The sequence below is a fragment of the Camponotus floridanus genome, unplaced genomic scaffold (assembly GCF_003227725.1).
Source record: "Camponotus floridanus strain SB8 unplaced genomic scaffold, Cflo_v7.5 scaffold4, whole genome shotgun sequence".
Taxonomy (NCBI): domain Eukaryota; kingdom Metazoa; phylum Arthropoda; class Insecta; order Hymenoptera; family Formicidae; genus Camponotus; species Camponotus floridanus.
The window spans coordinates 3758194-3777457 of record NW_020229547.1 but is presented as its reverse complement, the minus strand read 5'-3'; the positions used below and the strand labels follow the sequence as shown (position 1 = coordinate 3777457).

The window sequence follows — 19264 nt, the reverse complement described above, 5'->3', positions numbered from 1 at the left end:
CAATTAAATAATTTCTTTATTTAATAATACCTAATATAAAAAATGACAACATGTATATATACAATGTAAGTTTTATTTAGGTGAATTTGTTTCTATATTGTTCACATTTAGTGTCGAGATTGCAGCATTAATTACGGATCTGATTGATTTTGCTCTCACTTTCGTCATTTCTAGTCCTTTACAAAGTAAATTCTGAGAAATAGGAATTCCACCTATAATAAGATCAATATTATTAGAGAACTTATTATTTTACAAGATGAGTACATTTTATTAGCCTTTTTTAAATAGCTTTTAATTAAATAGTGTAAAAATTATTGAAATATACACAATATTTACTATACTACATTCTATATTATAAAAGCAGAGTAACACACCAGGTTTATGTATATAACAAATTTCTTCTTCATCATCCATTACAATTGAAAATCTTGTAGATGACATGTCTTCTTCATCATCTGAAGGATCAACTAGCAATAGTTGTCTAAAAAGAAATTCAATTAAAAACTTAATTGTAAAAAAGACAAACTACTTAAGGATATTTAATTTTAATAAATTCGACTGACTTCTCAAATATTGCAAACGATGCAGAAACTGGAAGTGTTCTTACAGTAAATGCCTTTCTATTTTCTGGATGTGTAACAATTACTCCTGTTTCACTGTTGTAGTTTATTTCTGGTAGAGTCACTGTAAATTTTTTTTTTCAAATACAGTAGTGAAGAAAAGGAACTGAGGATAGATATTATATATAACTTACATGTTTTAAGAGCTGCAATCATTGCTCCGATACAAGCATCTATAACTGAGCCATTGTAATTTAGACATAAAATATCACAGTACAAGACCCATACTAATTTATTTTTGCAGATGCAAAGATCTTTTAAATCAAGTGCTCTTGAATTACTTAATACAATATCTATCAATTTAGAAAGCACTTGTGCTTGTTCACTTGGTGGGCCTGGACGAAACTTTGGAGAACATAAAGGAGATAATTCTACATTTGGTACTATATATCCATGATCTGGAATATCTGCTTTTGGCGTCGCTAATTCCTGAAATGTATAATAGGTTACATATTGAATTGTTACTTTTTATCAATAATTTAAAGATAATTATTTTTCATTCTTAAAATCTTTCAAATATAATTTTAAATATAAATTTTATATAAATTATGTACAAGTTATATAAATTTATATACAAAAATTATATATATATATATATATATATATATATATATATATATAAAAGCAGAAAACATCAATTAAATTTAAGTAATATATTAATTTTGACATATAAAAAAATAAATATAAGTATTTAATTTATGTATGTAATATGTACATAAATAAATACACAATAATTCATTTATATATAGTACTCAATTATATAATATAGGAAATATGAAGTCTATATTTACAGCTTTAATGCCACAGACTGCACTTGTATCACCCAACTTGAATATTGCTGAACTATCTGCTTGAACAATCGATGAAACATTTACACTTACTGGCCTAAATGATAAAAATTTTCTACCATCTGGTCGAATACCTTGTTCCTGAAAATATTAATTGTTTATAAGTAATTTTTATTATTGAGAAAATTCTTAGTTCTATAGTTATATAAAATACTCACAAGGTGATCTTGTAAATATTTTACAGGATGAATTGTCCTGAAAATATGTTTAAGTAAATAATACTATATAAAAACAAGATAAAAATTATAAATTGCAGAGTATATTTTTCTAATTTATAATTAGAGAAATACTGCTTTATGTTTGTCAAATTCTTTTTCATAGAAAATTAGAACTATAATTCCTTATTTTTTATCATGCATATTTTTATCATGCATAATTCCTTATTATTTATCATGCATATTTTATATAGCTTATATTTGAACAAAACAAAATACGAACTTATATTGTAAATCCATTTGCCCAACGCGTTATATTTCAAAATTAGTTAGATATGAATTGTTGTCACTTCACAATCATACAAACTGCATATCTGGAGTCTGGAATGTAAAGCCGGATTTACATTGGTCGTATCGTAACGTTGTAAAGGAGTCGCAAGTCGTAAACCATAATCGATTATTTCAAAAATAATCAACCATGATTGGTCAATTTGCCTACGACTTATGATTTGTGCTCCTTTGCGACGTTACAATACGACCAATGTAGATCCGGCTTAAGGATCTCACAACTCGGTTATACACCTCCTAGAAATTTCTGCATTTCTTGTTATTATTCGGTTGTTGACCAACGCTGATCTGTTTTATTAGGATCCCAGTCAAATTTCTATATGAGAAACTAAAATTGATCTTGTAACACGTGCTTTTTAGAAATTGGAAAGAATATTTCTCCAGCGAATAAGTAAATATACACATATACGTATACTTTGCGCAAAAGGTAAATTTAATGTTTTACGTTCGGCGAACGTTACATTTCGCTGCACATTTAGCGTGCAGTCAACATTTCATATATCGTCACCGCATTCCAATTTTATGTAATAATAATATCGGAGCATTCCGGAACTCGAGTCGTTTTTTTCACGAGAACGACAGCAATATGAAGGAGCTGGGTAAACTGGAAGGAAAATTGAAACTGATGTTTACATGTAAAAAATGCTCCACGAGAAACAGCAAATTGATATCCAAGTTGGCATACAATAAAGGTGTAGTAATAGTGAGATGCGATGGTTGTAAAAACAACCATCTGATTGCCGATAACTTAGGATGGTTTCCTGAAATAAGTACTAGGACGAATATCGAAGTCATCATGGCAATGAAAGGAGAGACTGTACGAAAGATAGCAAATGATAAGGAGGGATATTTTGAAGCTGTCGCAAATGAAGAATTCAAGTTACATCAAAAAGACTCTAGTGAGACGAAAGACTCCAGCAATGATAAAAGCGATGATAAAATTAAAAGAGATGAAATAACAAAGGAGAGCTAATATCTCGCTTGATGGTATTAGAACAATATTATATAAAATTTATTACAAATTTATATATGTAATCTGAACATCTGTATATGTAACATTAATGAATCAATGAAAGACGTATACAAATTTCTTATCTATATATATTTTATAAATTTTATTGTGAAAAATATATTAAAAAAGAATCTGAAAGTATAATAAATAAATATATATATATATATATATATATATATATATATATATATTAATTTTATACTTATAGTACATTAATTTTTATACTTATATATAATTGTACTATTATATGTACAGATTAAAATATATTTGTGGGAGTATATTTCAAATATTATGACAAAATATATTTCTTTACAAATATAAACTTTTTCATATTTACAAATGGAAGAAATGTATATAAGGTTGTATATAGGCAAGCATCAATCTTACATATCTTGCACAAATTTTTTGAAATATTTTTTTATTAAAAATATCTGATAGAAATATAATTTGATAATACTTATTCTAAAAAGTAGATTTATCATGCATCTGTTATATTTTTAGAATTTGTTGAATTCGGCGTAATTTTCTCTTATCTCAATAATCGCCTACATATTATTTGGATAATATTCCTACCCATGGCAGGCCATTAGTTTGGCACAAAGGATATAAACAGCCTTTTATTTTTAAGATTTATCTTAAAATCAGTATATACTTTTCTTATATACAATTTTGTAGAAAAATCTCTATGCAGATAAAAAATATATATAAGAAAAATAATTAATTATTTGTCTATATATATATATATATATATATATATATATATATATATATATATATGCCATTATTGCAATGACCTGCAATTATTAAATTACATAATGAATGATAGTGATTTCTGTAGTTTGTCACTACATCAATTATCACCTTATATTTTAAACATGTATATACATGTGTACATATATTTACATGCACATACTAAGTACATATGTAATATTTTAATTAATAAAAATTTTTTGTTTACTCAGTAATACTTTTTTATACTTTTTAATACTTTTAATAATGATTTTTAAAGTTAGTTTTATCTAAATTAAGGCAATAAGTTGATTTTATTGCTAACGAAAACACTATTATTCATTACGATATATTATTATATAATAGAATCGCGGCAGCATAACATTAAATATTGGCGAAATAGTTTATCCAATTGTTTCTGTTTGCAAAGCTATTTGTCAAAACATTTACAATTTATATATAAAAAATTTTGTATTAAAATATGTAAATCAAATTTATATAACACATCTGTATAGAATGTTTCGTCTGTTCAAAAAAATGATAAAATATGGATATTATTATCATAAGCATGAATTATCCATATTATAATAGCAATTATATAATAAGCGCGATAATAAAAGTATAATGATAGAGAGTAGAAATAGTAATAATTAAGGAGTCTTAATTAAAATATATCATAGTAAAAAAAAATTTCTCTAAGTACAATATATATTGTCACATATTGATAGAGATTTCATGTATATGAACATGTTTACAATAGTTTAATTATGTCAATTTAGTATCAATTAAAATATTTTTGTATGTAAGGCACTACATGTTTTTTCATAAATCAATTGCAATTAGATAAAATTTTAATATTAAAATTTTTATATTAAACTTTCCTAACAAATAACAATAATAATATAAAATCTTTCACAAGAAGGCACAATTGTAGGATTTTTAGATGCTTAAATTTTAATAAAAAGACTAAGTCTCTTTTTTTCTCTCTATCTTTATAAATAATAGATACAGAAAACGAATGATTTTAGTGAAATTTTGTAAAGCGAGAAATAAATTTACTCGAGCCACAGACTCGTGGGCACAGACTAGCATATTCTTCACATTCTTATAATTAATTATATAAGAGAACAAAAGTTTTGGAAATGTAAATTTAAAGAGAATTTGTCGCGCAATTATAATACTTTAAAAAGATACACTGGAACCTCTTAAAAGTAGATCTTACAGGATTCTCATATACCATAACGAGACTATATTTCATCCCATTATTTAGAGCAGTAGAAAGTATTGTTCCACACATTATTTGCGAAATTTGTATGAACATGTCCTTTTTACGCTATTAGAAGAAATTATTAAATATTATACACTCGTAACTGTGCATTGTTATTCGGCTAGATCTTTATCTCTATTCATGTTATTCGGGAATTATTTATGTATGAAAGGACACAATATACTCTTTCGTGGTTTATTCTCACAGATTATCTTCTCTCTGAGAGGTTCCAATGTACTCGAATGTTTGGGGATATCTTATACCCTTTTTGGTTTCGATACAATCGCGTATTCGCTGTTATTAAAAACCTTATGTTGCGGACCACTCGCGATATTACTTCCGGCGAAAGTCGTCTCGGAAGAATCCTGTTTTTTACGGATAATTCCGTAACCCAGATGACTGTCATCGGCTAATCTAACGGCAGACATATCCTCGACGATATCATAATTGGACCATGCTGGATTAATAAGATTAGAACTTTCCCCATGAGACGCGTTGGAATGTAGGCTTTGCGAGGAATTCGTATACTTGTATGTAGGCTTCGGACCGAATTTTGTTACGGATCCAAAGTGCTCCAATTTATCATAATCTGACTCATCTGTTTTGGCGATATTTTGTATTGATGACGCGGAATCGCCGCACTTACTCTTGCATTTTGAATTTTGGAATGACGTATCATGATTTCGTATCGGCATCATGAGCTCGTATTGTACATCGTCATTATCATTCTCTTTGTCTCGTTCTCCGGGCAAACTCGAATTTATTCTCTCGGTGTGATGAACGCTATCGATACCGTGCGTTTTCCACGCATCGTTTCTTATTTCGACTTGATCGTACGGATGTTTCTCCTCTTCTTCACGCATAACACTGCACATGGACTTGTGAGATAATTCCGGCGAATTAGCTTGACTTAATGTTCTGTATTCCCCGCACGTAGGTAAATCTAGAAATTCCGAATCGAGATTCTTCTTTTCCAGCAGATTACCAAAATATTTTCGTGGTGGCTTAGCTGGTTTAGACTTATTTATCGATTTGCTTGACAAGGTAGAATCTGAATTAGATGACGATGAGGTTAATGGTTTTTGAGAACTCTGTGGCACAGGGAAATCTATATCGATTAGATTATTAGAGTTATTTGGAGATGGAGGTAAAGCCGCTCTAGAGCCAGCTTCCATAGACAAAGCTGCGTGATACTGAGCGTCATTGCATTCTATGTTTGGACTATTCTCTTCGTTTAATAGCTTTTTCATAGATCTCATTTTTGAATATATGCATCGAAAGATCTCTTGTTGGCTACTATACTCCAAGTGGAACGCACCTTCACCAGATTCACATTTCCTTCCAGCTTCAAAGATAAATTTTCCATCTCTGTATCCGTATCTTCTAATATACTTATATGGCCATGTGAATAGGACAATGTCACCGTCCATTAATTTCATATCCACGGCAGCAACTACTAATGTATAGTTTCTTACTTCGAGTCCACATCGCTTAGACGCATCCGTTTCTATAACTTTTACAGAAAATACACCTTCTCCAGTAGTGCAATACAGATCATTGTTTTCTTCTATTGTTTGATTTGATACACTATCTTTGAAAGCAACCAACTGAAATGCTGTAATCCAATGAGTCATCTCATTTTCCGAATAACAGCCAAAATAATATATTCCTGATTTAGTCACCACCTGTACAAAACAAATATATAAATGAATCATTTTTCAAGATAAAGTTAACAAAAGAAAAAATTTAAACAGGTACAGAAACGCAAGAGGAGATTTAAATACATACAGTAAAGACATGTGATTGATTGCTGGGTGCAATTTTTATACAAGCGTCTAGCGTGATGATACGTGGAGAATGAGATTGTAATATCGCTTCTTCTTGACTATCGTAGATCTCAACACGTTTAATTCCATAGTTGCTCGTTCTGAACAGTTGACAAAATTTCTTGTGCCATGTTTTCTAAAAACAAATTTATATATATTATAAATTTATATATATATTATATTATATATATATATATATATATATATATATATATATTCATTCGTTTGAAACTTTTCTATTGTACAAATAGAAATTAATAAATATCGAAATATTTTGTAAGTTATATCCTGATATATATTTTTGAGACGATGGTTCCAGACAAATTGTAAGAATATTGAATATAATTCAACAGAAGAAAGAAGCGTCAAGATAAAAAAAATTCAAAGAGAATAGGAAACAGCACGTCGAGCAGAATGATGTGTTATCGCGTCCACACGAATTATCTGATATGCGTAGGAGACCAACCTTGAGTTGGCCTAACACTCCCTGCGGCGGTAACAACAGAATCCCTTGTATCAGAGGTTCCTCGGGCTCCATTGCTGGCGATCGAAGAGTTCATCGGCGCGAAGAATGTTCCTCGTGGACCTGGCGAAGGCGTATCTTTTATTCTCGTGAATATATTTATAATTCTCGCGTGACAAAAAAAAAGGACGGACAATACTTTTTCCACTTTCACCACAAGACTTTTCTCGTCGATCTCCTCCGTGGGTCTTCCCGGGCTGCTGTGAACAAACAAGTGATTCTCTTGCTCGCAGTCGACAGCTCTTCTCGCTTTGCAAGACTCAGCTCGTGGGTAACGCTAGGACGACGTTTGACATTTGACGAGGTGGCGACACGAAGAACGTCAACGACGGACACTGCACTGGAGTACGCTGCCGTATGCTGTGCAATGTACGACATATACACACGCGCGCGTGCATAACGCGTTCCTCTCGACTCCTGTTCCTCTTCCTGCTTCCTACCAATATTCGTGACTGTCCCTGACTGTTTCCTGCGCGCGTGCGCAATAGCATCTGAACGATGTCGTTCGAATCGTCAGTCAGTCCTCCTCTCGGGGACCTCGGGGTCGAATATTTATCTGTAAACAATGTAAACTATATTTAATATTATCTATGTCAACAGTGAATAATTTATAAAATATGTTCATATCATTATCAAAGAGATTATATTACTTTATTTATATTATACATATAATTTAAAAATATATAAAGACGCAATGTTATCATTAAAATCGTTTAAATTTGATTTTATAATTATCTTATGCAGCAGAACATTGATGTAATGTTATAACAACAATGTTTTGTGCTGCTTGGGATTAAAAATACAATTTTTATTATATGACACGAAAAATCAAACAAAGAATTCATTTAGATTTCATGCTGATAGAAAAAGAAAATAAGTATTATATTATTATATATTAACATAATTTTTTTGATGTAATTACTTTCTTTTTATTCTGATATATAATAATTTGCATGTTTGCATGTCCGTATATAAATATCATATAGACTTATAGACAATACGTAAATAAATCATGTACACATAATTTTGAAATTTATGACATAATCCAGTATTGTCATTCTGTAACTCTTAACGACACATAAGAATAATGATATCGTTGATAGAATTTACAGAATTGCAATATGAGTCTCTTCTAATCAACTTTATATTGATCGAGGGAAAAAGAGAGAAACAGAAATAATTGATTGATGTCTTCCTGAAGACAACTTACGTCTTTTTTTCAGAATTTTAAAAACAGCTGTTGTAATCTACTAAACTGAATGCAAATTCCTTTTCACGTTTCAACATCACAAACGGTAATAAATGTAAAATATTTCTAAAGAATAGAGAAAATTTCAAATGACATTTTTAATGACATTCGAGTTCTTTCCATTCCTGATGTGCGTAAGCATTTACACAGTAGAATGCAGACAATGGGTTACGTTCTTATCATATGCCTACATCAAAGATAGAAGTGGTAGACCGCAAAGTGCGCATGTATTTACGCATAAATCTGTCTTGCCTTTTACCTTCCGTCGTAAGATTTTAATTGTAGACATACATGTAATAAAATTGAGTAATATCTAAAGATACTACATCTCTCGTCTTTATATTTATTCTGCTTACAACATAAAATAACATCTTTTTGCAACAGAGTGATAGGATTTTCAAGTTTTTTTCTCTACAAGTAATTTTATCTTTTTTTTACTCTTTCAATACTTTTTTTATAATTTTAATATTTTTTATAAACTTTATATATATATATATATATATATATATATATATATATAATTATATATAATTATATATATATATATATATATATATATATATATATAATGTATGTATATTTTTCAAAAAAATATAGAAATGAACATATAAGTAATCAGGCAAAAATTTTTTAATCCGAATAATAATTAAAGTTAAATATTTAAGTTGTTAAGAATATTTTAATTAAAAATTCTAATAAAATAATTTTTACATATTAATAATAAAGAAATGATTAAAAATAAATTGTTAAATTGAGAATTTATTATTAAATTAAAAATATAATATCGAATCGTAAAAAGTTTAATACCTGCTTACTATATTCTTATTGTTTTAATTGTAATTTGAATGCAGATTATCAAAAAATTCAAGTTAAAAATTTAATAACAGCTTCTCGTATTCAGTAACAGATATATCAATTTAAAGATAAATTTTAAAGACATATTACATAAGGTTTGAGAACATTTAATGATTACAATTATTAACGGCTTTTATAAAAATTCCTGCACGTATCATGAAATAATATTGTTAAACGAATACAAATTAGGCAAATACGTTAGGTAGTTAATATTCACATCATCCAATCACACATCTCAGCGCGACCTTTTCTACTTTTTTCTACATATTTTCTATATTCTTCGTACACTTTTCCTTAAAATAATGTTTATTCTGTACTTAGCAGTGCACGATCTGCGATACACAACATATGTCAGAAGAAACTTTATGGCCGTGGAATTATTTTATGGTAAAATATTTGTCAAACCAAATGTAGTCTTTGTAGCGAATGTAAGAGGCCTGTTATACATATTCTAAAATGTTTACGTCAACATTTACGCAAGACAACGTATAAGAAACATACGAAAGCTTGTAATGAGGTACTAATGGGGGGTCTAGAGAAAGATAGGGATGTATGTGGGAGGAGGTCATGTCTTTACGCCCATTTGAACATTTCAACGAGCGACAGAATCCATCCATGGCAACGGCATATTCCGTGAAGAGAGCATTCGCACACTCTTCAGCCTAGCGAATAATTACTAGAAAACAATATTCGCAGACTAGTAAATATGTGAGGCGCAAGTGGCTGGATCGGGAATCGAACCCGAGTTTTTAGCTTTCCGGGCAATTGCTCTAGATTACTGAGCTATCCAGACCTTACACCTAATGCTGCTTTTTAACACAATGATATGTGATTCCAGAACGATGTTGGTATCTTGCTCGATGAATGCAATGCCGATTACCATGGAGGATCCTTGAAAATGGTCGCTCGCTGACCAAATATATATATATAATCTTTTATTGCAAGCACAATGTAAAATTGTATGTGTAACTTACTCGTATATTGTAAGTGTAGACCAAGCTATAGATTCATACAATTTTACACATACAATTTTATTGTGCTTGCAATAAAAGATTTCATATTTTTATCGCAAAAATGAATTTCGAATAGTTAATAGTCAGATTCAAAGAGAATCGATCAAGTTGACTTTTTCACGATGATATTTCACAATGTATAATTATTGCCTCGCCCATCTAGGCCAGTGATGCATTTTCTGTTCAAGTCGCGATGAGATTCGATCGTTTCTTAATAAGTTATTTAAGAATCGACCTTTTCCTCTCGGTACAAGTTACGATACGAGTCTACAAATGCGCACAGTCTACAATTGCGATTTGATCGAGCTTGACGAAGTTTCAGTTGATACGATAATAATGGATTGGCAAAAGTAATCAGCTCATTTATCATTGAACAATGTCCTCCCTTATATATCGACTGATTGCAGCGACGTGCTTCAATGCAATTTTCGCTGATGGATATGATCTCCGTCTTTTTCCTCGTGTGGATTCTCAATTCAGTTGACGCCTTCAATGATTTTCCGTCGCTAGTATCCAACAATGCCTCGATGGGTATGGACAATTTTCTTTATCTTAAAAAAAAATTAATATCACGTGTATGCATTAATAAAAAAAATTTCTTCCTTTGATCCAGCAATCATTATTGAGAAAAGTTTCTTCGACAATAAAGCTGAATATCGTAGCGTTGTAAGTAATATTTACAATTTCATCTCAAACATCACGTCTGATATTGAAGTGCATGTCTTTCATGACACGAAGATAGACAGTTTTCAAGGTAAGAATACGAATGTACGATATCTCAGATAAATTTCGAAGATATATTATATCATCTTATATATACTTTATATATTCTTTATATATACTTTTTATTACATTATGAGAGATATGAAAAACCGTTTTTTTCTAACAAAAAATCTAGCAAAAAAAAAAAAAAGAAAATACAAAATTGTAATAAAATAGAGGCAAAAATCTCGCTTCAAGATACTTTTCTTATATATAAAAAAAATATCTCAATCACCTCTTTAAAAAAAAACATTGGATTTTTTATTTTATTTGATACAGAACTTAAAAAGAGAAAATCTTTTATATCAATCTAATAATAAATTTCTTCGTGTTTAACATGTGTATAAAGATTATACAGTGCTTCTATCCGTGACAACTTGTGATCAAACGTGGAATCTGTACAATGCAGTGCGTAAAGATGAAATCATACATTTAGCGATAACAGGTACGTATGAAGAGATTTTCTCTATAAAAAAAGTGAGTAAAAAATTTTTCTTTAGCTCACAAGGACATATACATACTCAACTACAGTTATAACTGGTGACTAAGAGATATGCTACTCATATATCAAATACTATTTTAATTGCGTTATCTATTATCTCATTTGCTACAGAGAAAGAGATTCTGTTAGACCAGTGTATATGTGTGTGTGTGTGTATGTATGTGTATATAATATGTTTTGTCTAACTCTTGCTTATATAAAAATTTCAATACACACCGTATGTTTTATCAAATAATATAAAATAGCGAAAGATGAGAGTATTAAATATTATTTGTTTTATATTCGAAGAGCAAGATTGTCCACGATTACCCGAAGGTGTGAGCATTCCTTTGATATTGCCAGGCAAAGAATTATCTCAGATTTTCTTCGATATCAGAATGGCCGATGCTTTGCTTTGGAACAACGTTAATATATTGCACGACGATACTTTTGGTAGTTTAATAATTAATTATTCTCTTTCTCGCTTTCGTTGTTCCTCTCGTCTTCTCTCGTATGTCATTTCTTGGCATCCTCGATAAAAACACGTTTTTCTTTCTAATGCATTGTAGATAGAGACACAATCAACCGAGTCACAAAAGCTATATCGATTGCATTGCCAAACAAGAAATTTAATCTGGTCTCTAGATCGCTATTTGTGTTTAAGCACGCCGATTCTGAGCGTAATAAGAGATATTACATAAAAGAAATGCTTGAAAGTTTTCACGTGGACCAATTGGGAAAATGCTTTCTCGTAATCGTCACGATAGATACAGTGGCCGACGTTATGGAAGCTGTGTGTAAAAACTTATTTAAATATCATTTAAATGTCTATTTAAATTAATTAGTATAAAGAAATAAAATTAATACATTTCATAATAAATTCATAATAGATTCACTTTGATGTAAAACCGTTTCGATAAATGTTTAAATTAATATTACATGGATTATTTTCCTTTTTGATATACATATTGTAGAGGATACATTCTTTCGATATGTATATATATTGTACTCTCTAAAAGTGAATCAGTGTATTATCACTGAAAAACAGTAAATAATCACTGATTACAGCAGTTATAAGTACAGCATTGTAAATCAGTGATATTTTATTGAAAGAATCAGTTAATAATTTTGAATGTTTTAATCAGTAATATTTCTCAATATCAGTAATATTTCTTTCGTTATTGTTAGTAATATTAAACTATAATTCATCTCTCTATCTATTGCATATAAAATTAAAAATTTTATTTATATTTACTAAATATTTATTATATTAAACATTTTATTTTATTTATATTACATGCATATTGAACTTGTTATTTTAAATAGATAACGAACAAATAATTTTCATTAAGTGCTGTGTAAATTTATATAAATATTTACCGCCACTTTTAACGTGAAATTTTACAAATTATAACATATTCTTTCTATTTCAAATATATATAATGTTATCTACGAAGCCTTAGAAATTATAAATGTAATTTTTATTTTCTCATATTATTTAGGCAAAGATGTTAAATATGGTTCAACCTGACAGTCAATGGTTATATGTCATTACTGATATCGTAAAAAATAACTCTACAAACATTACTAGTTTGATCGACCTATTGTCAGAAGGTAGTAACGTGGCTTTCATTTATAACGCTACGGACAACAACACATATTGCAATGTAATCTATTCTAATTATTCTTGTTTGATTTTATATACATATATATATATATGTGTGTATGTGTATATTGTATGCATATATACATATTTCAATTGCTTGAAATAAATTTATGATTTAAATGATCAAATAATTATTGATAATGTAGATTGATTAATAAAAAGATTATCTTTTTGTAGAAAAAGTCATTTTCTCTCTTTTTCTCGATATGTGTATTTGAAGAAAACTTGTTTTTTTTCAGAACAATTTAATATGTCATATCCAAGAGTTAACTATGGCTTTGAATAATGCTTTAAAAATATCATTGATGACTGAAATAGAATTATATAACCATGTGAGCAATGAAGAATTCGAAATCGTCCGATTAAACAAACGCGAAAGACGTCGGGAGATTCTTAAATTTATCAGGGTTCGTAAATTCATTTTGATATAAGTTAGAGATATTGATGATACAAAAATGATATCTTGTGTAACTAGTGGATTTTGGATAAACAAATTAATGTGCACAGAGATTTATTCGTGGAACTGGGAATCACATTTTTCTGAAATTCATGTATATTTTCTCTTTTAAATGTATATATAATATCATTTTTTAAATATGCAATGTTTGGTTTAAGTGTATATACTTCGTTAATTTTAATAAATAATATAAATAATAGAATTATAAAAAATGTTGTGAATGAAAATTATTTTATTTAAAAAGATCTATACGTAATGTGTGTCCCGAATGAAAAGAACGATGTAAACTTAGGCTCAAAATTTGCCTCTAAGGGAAACGTACAAAATCAGTCTATTTTTATATCTTTGGATTTATAGTGGTTTTGAACTTACAACACATACTAATGATCATTGTGAGCAAAAGAAATAATTTTTATTGATTTTATTGAGTTTAATGACTATTTGTTCATTAAAAAATATTTGCTGTGAAGCAAGATTTTGTTGTAAAAACTGCATTTTCACAAAGTTCTCCGGATTTTTGACAATTTAAAAATTTTTTTTTTCGAGTTTAATAGATTCAAAAATATAAAGATAGGTTGATTTCATACGTTTCCTTACAGGCGAATTTTGGTTTTAAGCTTACACTGTTTTTTTAAATTATTTTTTTTTAAATGTTGTTTATGACAATTTTTATTAGAGATATTTTTTTTATGACTATTGAAAACTTCATTTTACACGTTGATGAAATTTTATTTAAATTATCATGTAATTCTTCTTCAACAAATATATAACTTTAACTCGAAACATTTTTTATATTCTATTATTTAAACGAATTATTGAATGTCTACACTTAACTCAAATATACTATGCATTAAGGGAAAAAAGACTTTTAAATACATTTGTAAAGAATCTCTCTATCATTGATGGTCAATTCTAATCGCAAGCTTTATTTTTACGTGCGCAATTTTTTTTCTTGCAGACAAAACTTGCTCAAGATAATTTCGCCACGGGCGGCATTTGCGGTAAATGTCTGTTTTGGCGTTTTGCTTCAGCTATAACATGGGGTAACTTTTTCATTCGTGACAAGAGCACCGCGCATTTGATAGATTCAGGATCGTGGATTCCCACTCTTGGTATGAATCTGACAGACGTCATCTTTCCGCATGTCGTGCATGGATTTCGAGGAATCAATTTACCGATCGCTACATATCACGTAAGTAATGAACGTGAATCTTTTTTCCGGAGATGGAGATTGTATAAAGATCGTGTCTTTTTTTTAGAATCCACCGTGGCAAATTATCTCAATGACCAACTCTGGTGAGAAGGAATACGGTGGATTGCTTTTTGATGTCGTCAAATATTTGGGAAACAAATTGAACTTTACGTATTCCGTGCTCAGTCCAGTAAGCAATCGAACCATCAAGTTTACTCAAAATGAGACTCAAGCCGATATGGTAAGTTTATGTAACAATATATTTCTGTTTTATAACACACTCAAAAAATTGTCTTGCAAATACAGTAATAATTTTCTAGATGCAAAAAATTAAGTAAGATAGATAAGCAAGTATCGTGATGTATCACCTGTTTTTGTATGTTTAATTAATCTAAATAGCTAGAATAGAATTTATATTAATGTATTTGTACTATTAATGAAGTTTAGAGAGAGTCTTTCTGTAGACTATTAAGATTAATTATAGTTATTATGAATTTTGAGCGATAGAAAAATCATTTCTTACAAAGATCGTTCTTTGTAGTATGAAAACTCATATTCATATCATCATTTATTCAATAAAGTGATTAATATGGAAATAATGAGATCTAAATTTGTTTTTTTTTAATAAGAAGATATTATTAAAATTTATTGTTAAATTAATAAATTCATGTATAATACATGTTATAAACAATGTTCTATCAAATACGAAAAATAGCGATAAACATTTTTTAAATGAATGTTCAAGCTACTCTTCACTATGATGATGGAAAATTTAAAATATGTAAAACCGATTGAATAATTTAATCTTTAGAAAAATTTATTTTTTTCGTATGAAATGCTCGAAATGTGTAATATAAATTTTTCGCTGTAACTTTAATTTAATGTAGATCCAACTCTGTGCTTTTTTGACGAGTATTTCAAACGTTTTGAAGGTATTAACGTCAACGACGAGAGAAATGCCACCAGAAATAATAGATATGGTCACCGAAAAGAGAGTTCTCTTTGCAGCCTGCGCTTATACCGTAAACAATCGCGGAAGGGGAGAGATTAATTTCACCATACCGATTTTTATACAGACATATAGTTTCCTGACCGCAAAGCCAGGTCAACTCTCTAGAGCATTGCTGTTCACCGCACCCTTTGCTAAAGAGGTATAATTTGCACTAAAAACACTTTACATTTGTATAGAGACGTAAAGAAAAAAAAATAAAATATTTATTTTTTTCATAAAATACGATTTTTTGGAGAAAAACTTACAAATTGCATCAGGATCATATTACAATTGTTTAAAATGTTATGTTAAGGCGAAGAAAGTCAAAGTTTATCAACAGGACAAGACTCGGTAGAAATCTATATTTTACTTTATTACATTAATAATGAAATATGTAACATTTTTATTTTAGTTTGTCACATTAGTAATAAAATATAGCAACACATTATTAATAAATACAATAATGTTACTTTGCACATAAATTGAAAATTATATAAATATAGGATCTTTATAAAGTTTTCATTATTCTTCATTTGAATAAGAATAATAAAGATAGAGATTTATTATGAGATAATAGAGATTTATTATGAGATGCTCGAGATCAACAGTTATCTTATATCGATGCTTTTTAGTACTCGATTAGCTCGATCTATTTCATGCCCTTGTAACAAGTGTATATCTCTAAGAAGGCTAATTTTGCAGACATGGGCGTGCCTGGCATCATCCATTATCATAATGGGCCCGAGCTTGTATCTGATTCACAAGTACGGTCCAACCAGTACAAAAACATCGGGTCTCAACTCCTCCTGGCAATGTATATGGTATGTTTACGGTGCTCTTCTTCAGCAAGGTAATATCATTTTATTTTATATTATATGACTTAAATCCTTAAATCCTTAAAGCTTTATTCCGTTTTTAATTTAAAGATTTTATTATTGTTGATGAGAAAAACATATATAAAAGAAAAAGTATATAAGGGTAGAATAGAGTGAAGAAACAATAATAGAAGCAATGACAAAATACTATAAATGAATGTCAGTGTTTTTATTTAGAAAAAATAAAGAAAGATCAATTCTTGTAAATATGCAATCAATATTTTTATTAAGTTAAAATATGAATTTGTTTAATTCATTGAACTAAATAATTTAAAGAAAAAATTATTTTTGTTGATTATAAACATCTGAGACATTTTTTCTGAAGTCCAGGAAAACATCCTTTTCAGTATTTTCAAAAAGTTGATTTTATAATACTTTAATTAATCAAAAATTGCAAATGCAATTATTAATTGTAATATCAATAAATATTAATAAAATTCAACTATCAATATAAAATATACGCCTATTTTATATTGATTTAAGCAAATAGGGAGCATGTTATATCATTTTACTCTACTTAAAATTAAAAGATTATATTTTATCAAAAGAGAGAAAAAGTAATAAAATGCATGAATAATTTTAGGCGGAATGTATCTACCTTATTCCGATAGTGCTCGTTTGCTAATCGGCATCTGGTGGTTGATTGTGATGGTCGTGGTAGCGACTTATTCCGGAAGTTTGGTCGCATTTCTGACATTCCCAAATATGGATAGCTCCATCCTGACCATAGACGCTCTCCTCGCTAATAAAAACAGATTAACCTGGGGCTTTCCTAATGGCAGTTATTTAGAGGAGTATCTGAAAAATGCAGAAGAAGAAAAGTATCATATTATGCTGAAACGAGCTAAAATTTATAATGCGACACAAGAAGCTGAAGTTATCGAAAAAGTAAAGGCAGGAAAATACGCTTTAATCGACTGGAAAAGCACATTAAGGTAATCTTATAATTTTAAGTCAAAGTCCTGTAAATTGTTTCCGAATATATTTACCAAATACTTTTTCGAGAAGAAAAGTAACATTTAAGTAAAATTTTTTTTTGTTTTAAATTTTAAGGAACATAAACACACATTTTAAAAAGTTCTTTTTTCATTTAAATACTTCATTTTCTTTATTAATACATAGAATAAATTAGCGATTAAAATAAAGTAAAATAAAATAAAATAATAACACAATTTATTCGTTTATTTATTCTTTGAACAGATTCTTAATGAGAACCGATATGTTAACAACTGGAAGATGCTCTTTTTCCTTAAGCACTGACGAATTTATGGATGAACCTATAGCCATGATTATTAATCAAGACAATCCTTACATAAAAATCATCAACGCAGAGTAAATTAATTTTAATTTTAATTTAATTATACATAAAATTTGTGATTATTATATGTATATTTGTGACTATTATATGTATATTTTATATAATTTCGCAATTGTAGAATTTTTGCTCACAAATAATCTGTATAGATCATTTTATCATGAATTTTTATAATGTTAAAAAAATATCAATTAAAATTTAATTGCACATCTCAATAATGATTACTTGACGAATCTATTAATTTGCGTCAACTTTGTCATTCAGATTACATCGCATGCACGAGTCTGGATTGATGAACAAATGGGTAACGGAACAAATACCGATGAAAGACAAATGCTCGGATATTCTCGCCAATCAAGCAGTAAACGAACGGAAAGTAAACGTGGCGGATATGCAAGGAATATTTTTCGTGCTTTTTATGGGTAACGTATATCTTTTTCCTTGAGAAGCACATTCTCCAAGAGTATAATAATATCTCGTGAGAATACGCGATTCGCTTTATTTTGCTCTTTTCAGGTGTGGCTGGATCAATATTTCTCCTGTGCTGCGAATTTTATTGGCACAAACGCCAAGTGGCGAAACGACGTAAATTGATTCAACCTTTTCTCTCCTGAATTTGATCCGGCGTTAGAATTAAATTATAAACGCTCCATCTCCTTCTCTCCAAACAGTTTTGCGTCCTTAAAATCTTCGTAATGTAATTAAATAATAATAATTATCCTAGAATTAAAATTTAAAAAAGGTAAAATTTAATAAAGGGACCATTTTCGCATATGCATGATTCCTATAAAACGATCTTATTTTAATCATACGAATTGTATTTAGAGATGTAAAAACCTATTTTTTTCTTAATAGAAAAAATAAACAAAAATGAGAAATAAACAAAATGTTTTTTCGAACAAGATATAATTTGAATCTAATTCTCAGTTAGAAGTATAAAAATAAATATAAAAATTTTTGTTATACATCTAATTAAAAATTATCCGAATTATGTCGTATTTGATGTAATTTGCTCCAAAAAATCTCATTAATTCATTAAAATTACCTTTGAAAAAGAAAATAAATAAATACAAGAAATAT

The 19264-nt window shown here is 28.8% G+C and overlaps 4 protein-coding genes across 5 annotated transcripts; 2 read left to right on the top strand and 2 right to left on the bottom strand.

The window, feature by feature from the left end:
• Positions 1-55: 55 nt before the first annotated feature.
• On the bottom strand, positions 56-2018 carry LOC105259576 (exosome complex component RRP43). The gene is made up of 7 exons (XM_011271596.3): positions 1907-2018; positions 1627-1663; positions 1412-1549; positions 755-1049; positions 564-684; positions 375-481; positions 56-212 (listed from the first exon to the last, which is right to left on the bottom strand). The coding sequence occupies exons 1-7, from the start codon at positions 1921-1923 to the stop codon at positions 73-75; spliced, it is 855 nt and encodes a 284-aa protein (XP_011269898.1). The 5' UTR covers positions 1924-2018; the 3' UTR covers positions 56-72.
• Positions 2019-2177: 159 nt separating this feature from the next.
• Positions 2178-3258, top strand: LOC105259597 (DNL-type zinc finger protein). The gene is made up of 2 exons (XM_025411453.1): positions 2178-2958; positions 3239-3258. The coding sequence occupies exon 1, from the start codon at positions 2408-2410 to the stop codon at positions 2942-2944; it is 537 nt and encodes a 178-aa protein (XP_025267238.1). The 5' UTR covers positions 2178-2407; the 3' UTR covers positions 2945-2958; positions 3239-3258.
• Positions 3259-4610: 1352 nt separating this feature from the next.
• LOC105259577 (docking protein 1) lies at positions 4611-7785 on the bottom strand. 2 transcript variants are annotated; one of them, XM_011271599.3, is made up of 4 exons: positions 7463-7785; positions 7272-7391; positions 6768-6941; positions 4611-6664 (listed from the first exon to the last, which is right to left on the bottom strand). In XM_011271599.3, exons 2-4 carry the CDS (start codon positions 7341-7343, stop codon positions 5237-5239), a joined length of 1674 nt encoding a protein of 557 aa, XP_011269901.1. In that variant the 5' UTR covers positions 7344-7391; positions 7463-7785; the 3' UTR covers positions 4611-5236. The 2 variants fall into 2 exon arrangements, with proteins under 2 accessions (XP_011269901.1, XP_011269900.1); XM_011271598.3 differs by having other exon boundaries at positions 7468-7785.
• Positions 7786-10742: 2957 nt separating this feature from the next.
• LOC105259578 (ionotropic receptor 93a) lies at positions 10743-18918 on the top strand. Its single transcript, XM_011271600.3, has 15 exons — positions 10743-10976; positions 11059-11199; positions 11557-11652; positions 11998-12141; positions 12258-12481; positions 13191-13355; positions 13594-13761; positions 14770-15003; positions 15071-15244; positions 15936-16154; positions 16697-16844; positions 17453-17804; positions 18070-18201; positions 18449-18606; positions 18701-18918. The coding sequence occupies exons 1-15, from the start codon at positions 10865-10867 to the stop codon at positions 18796-18798; spliced, it is 2565 nt and encodes an 854-aa protein (XP_011269902.2). The 5' UTR covers positions 10743-10864; the 3' UTR covers positions 18799-18918.
• Positions 18919-19264: the final 346 nt, after the last annotated feature.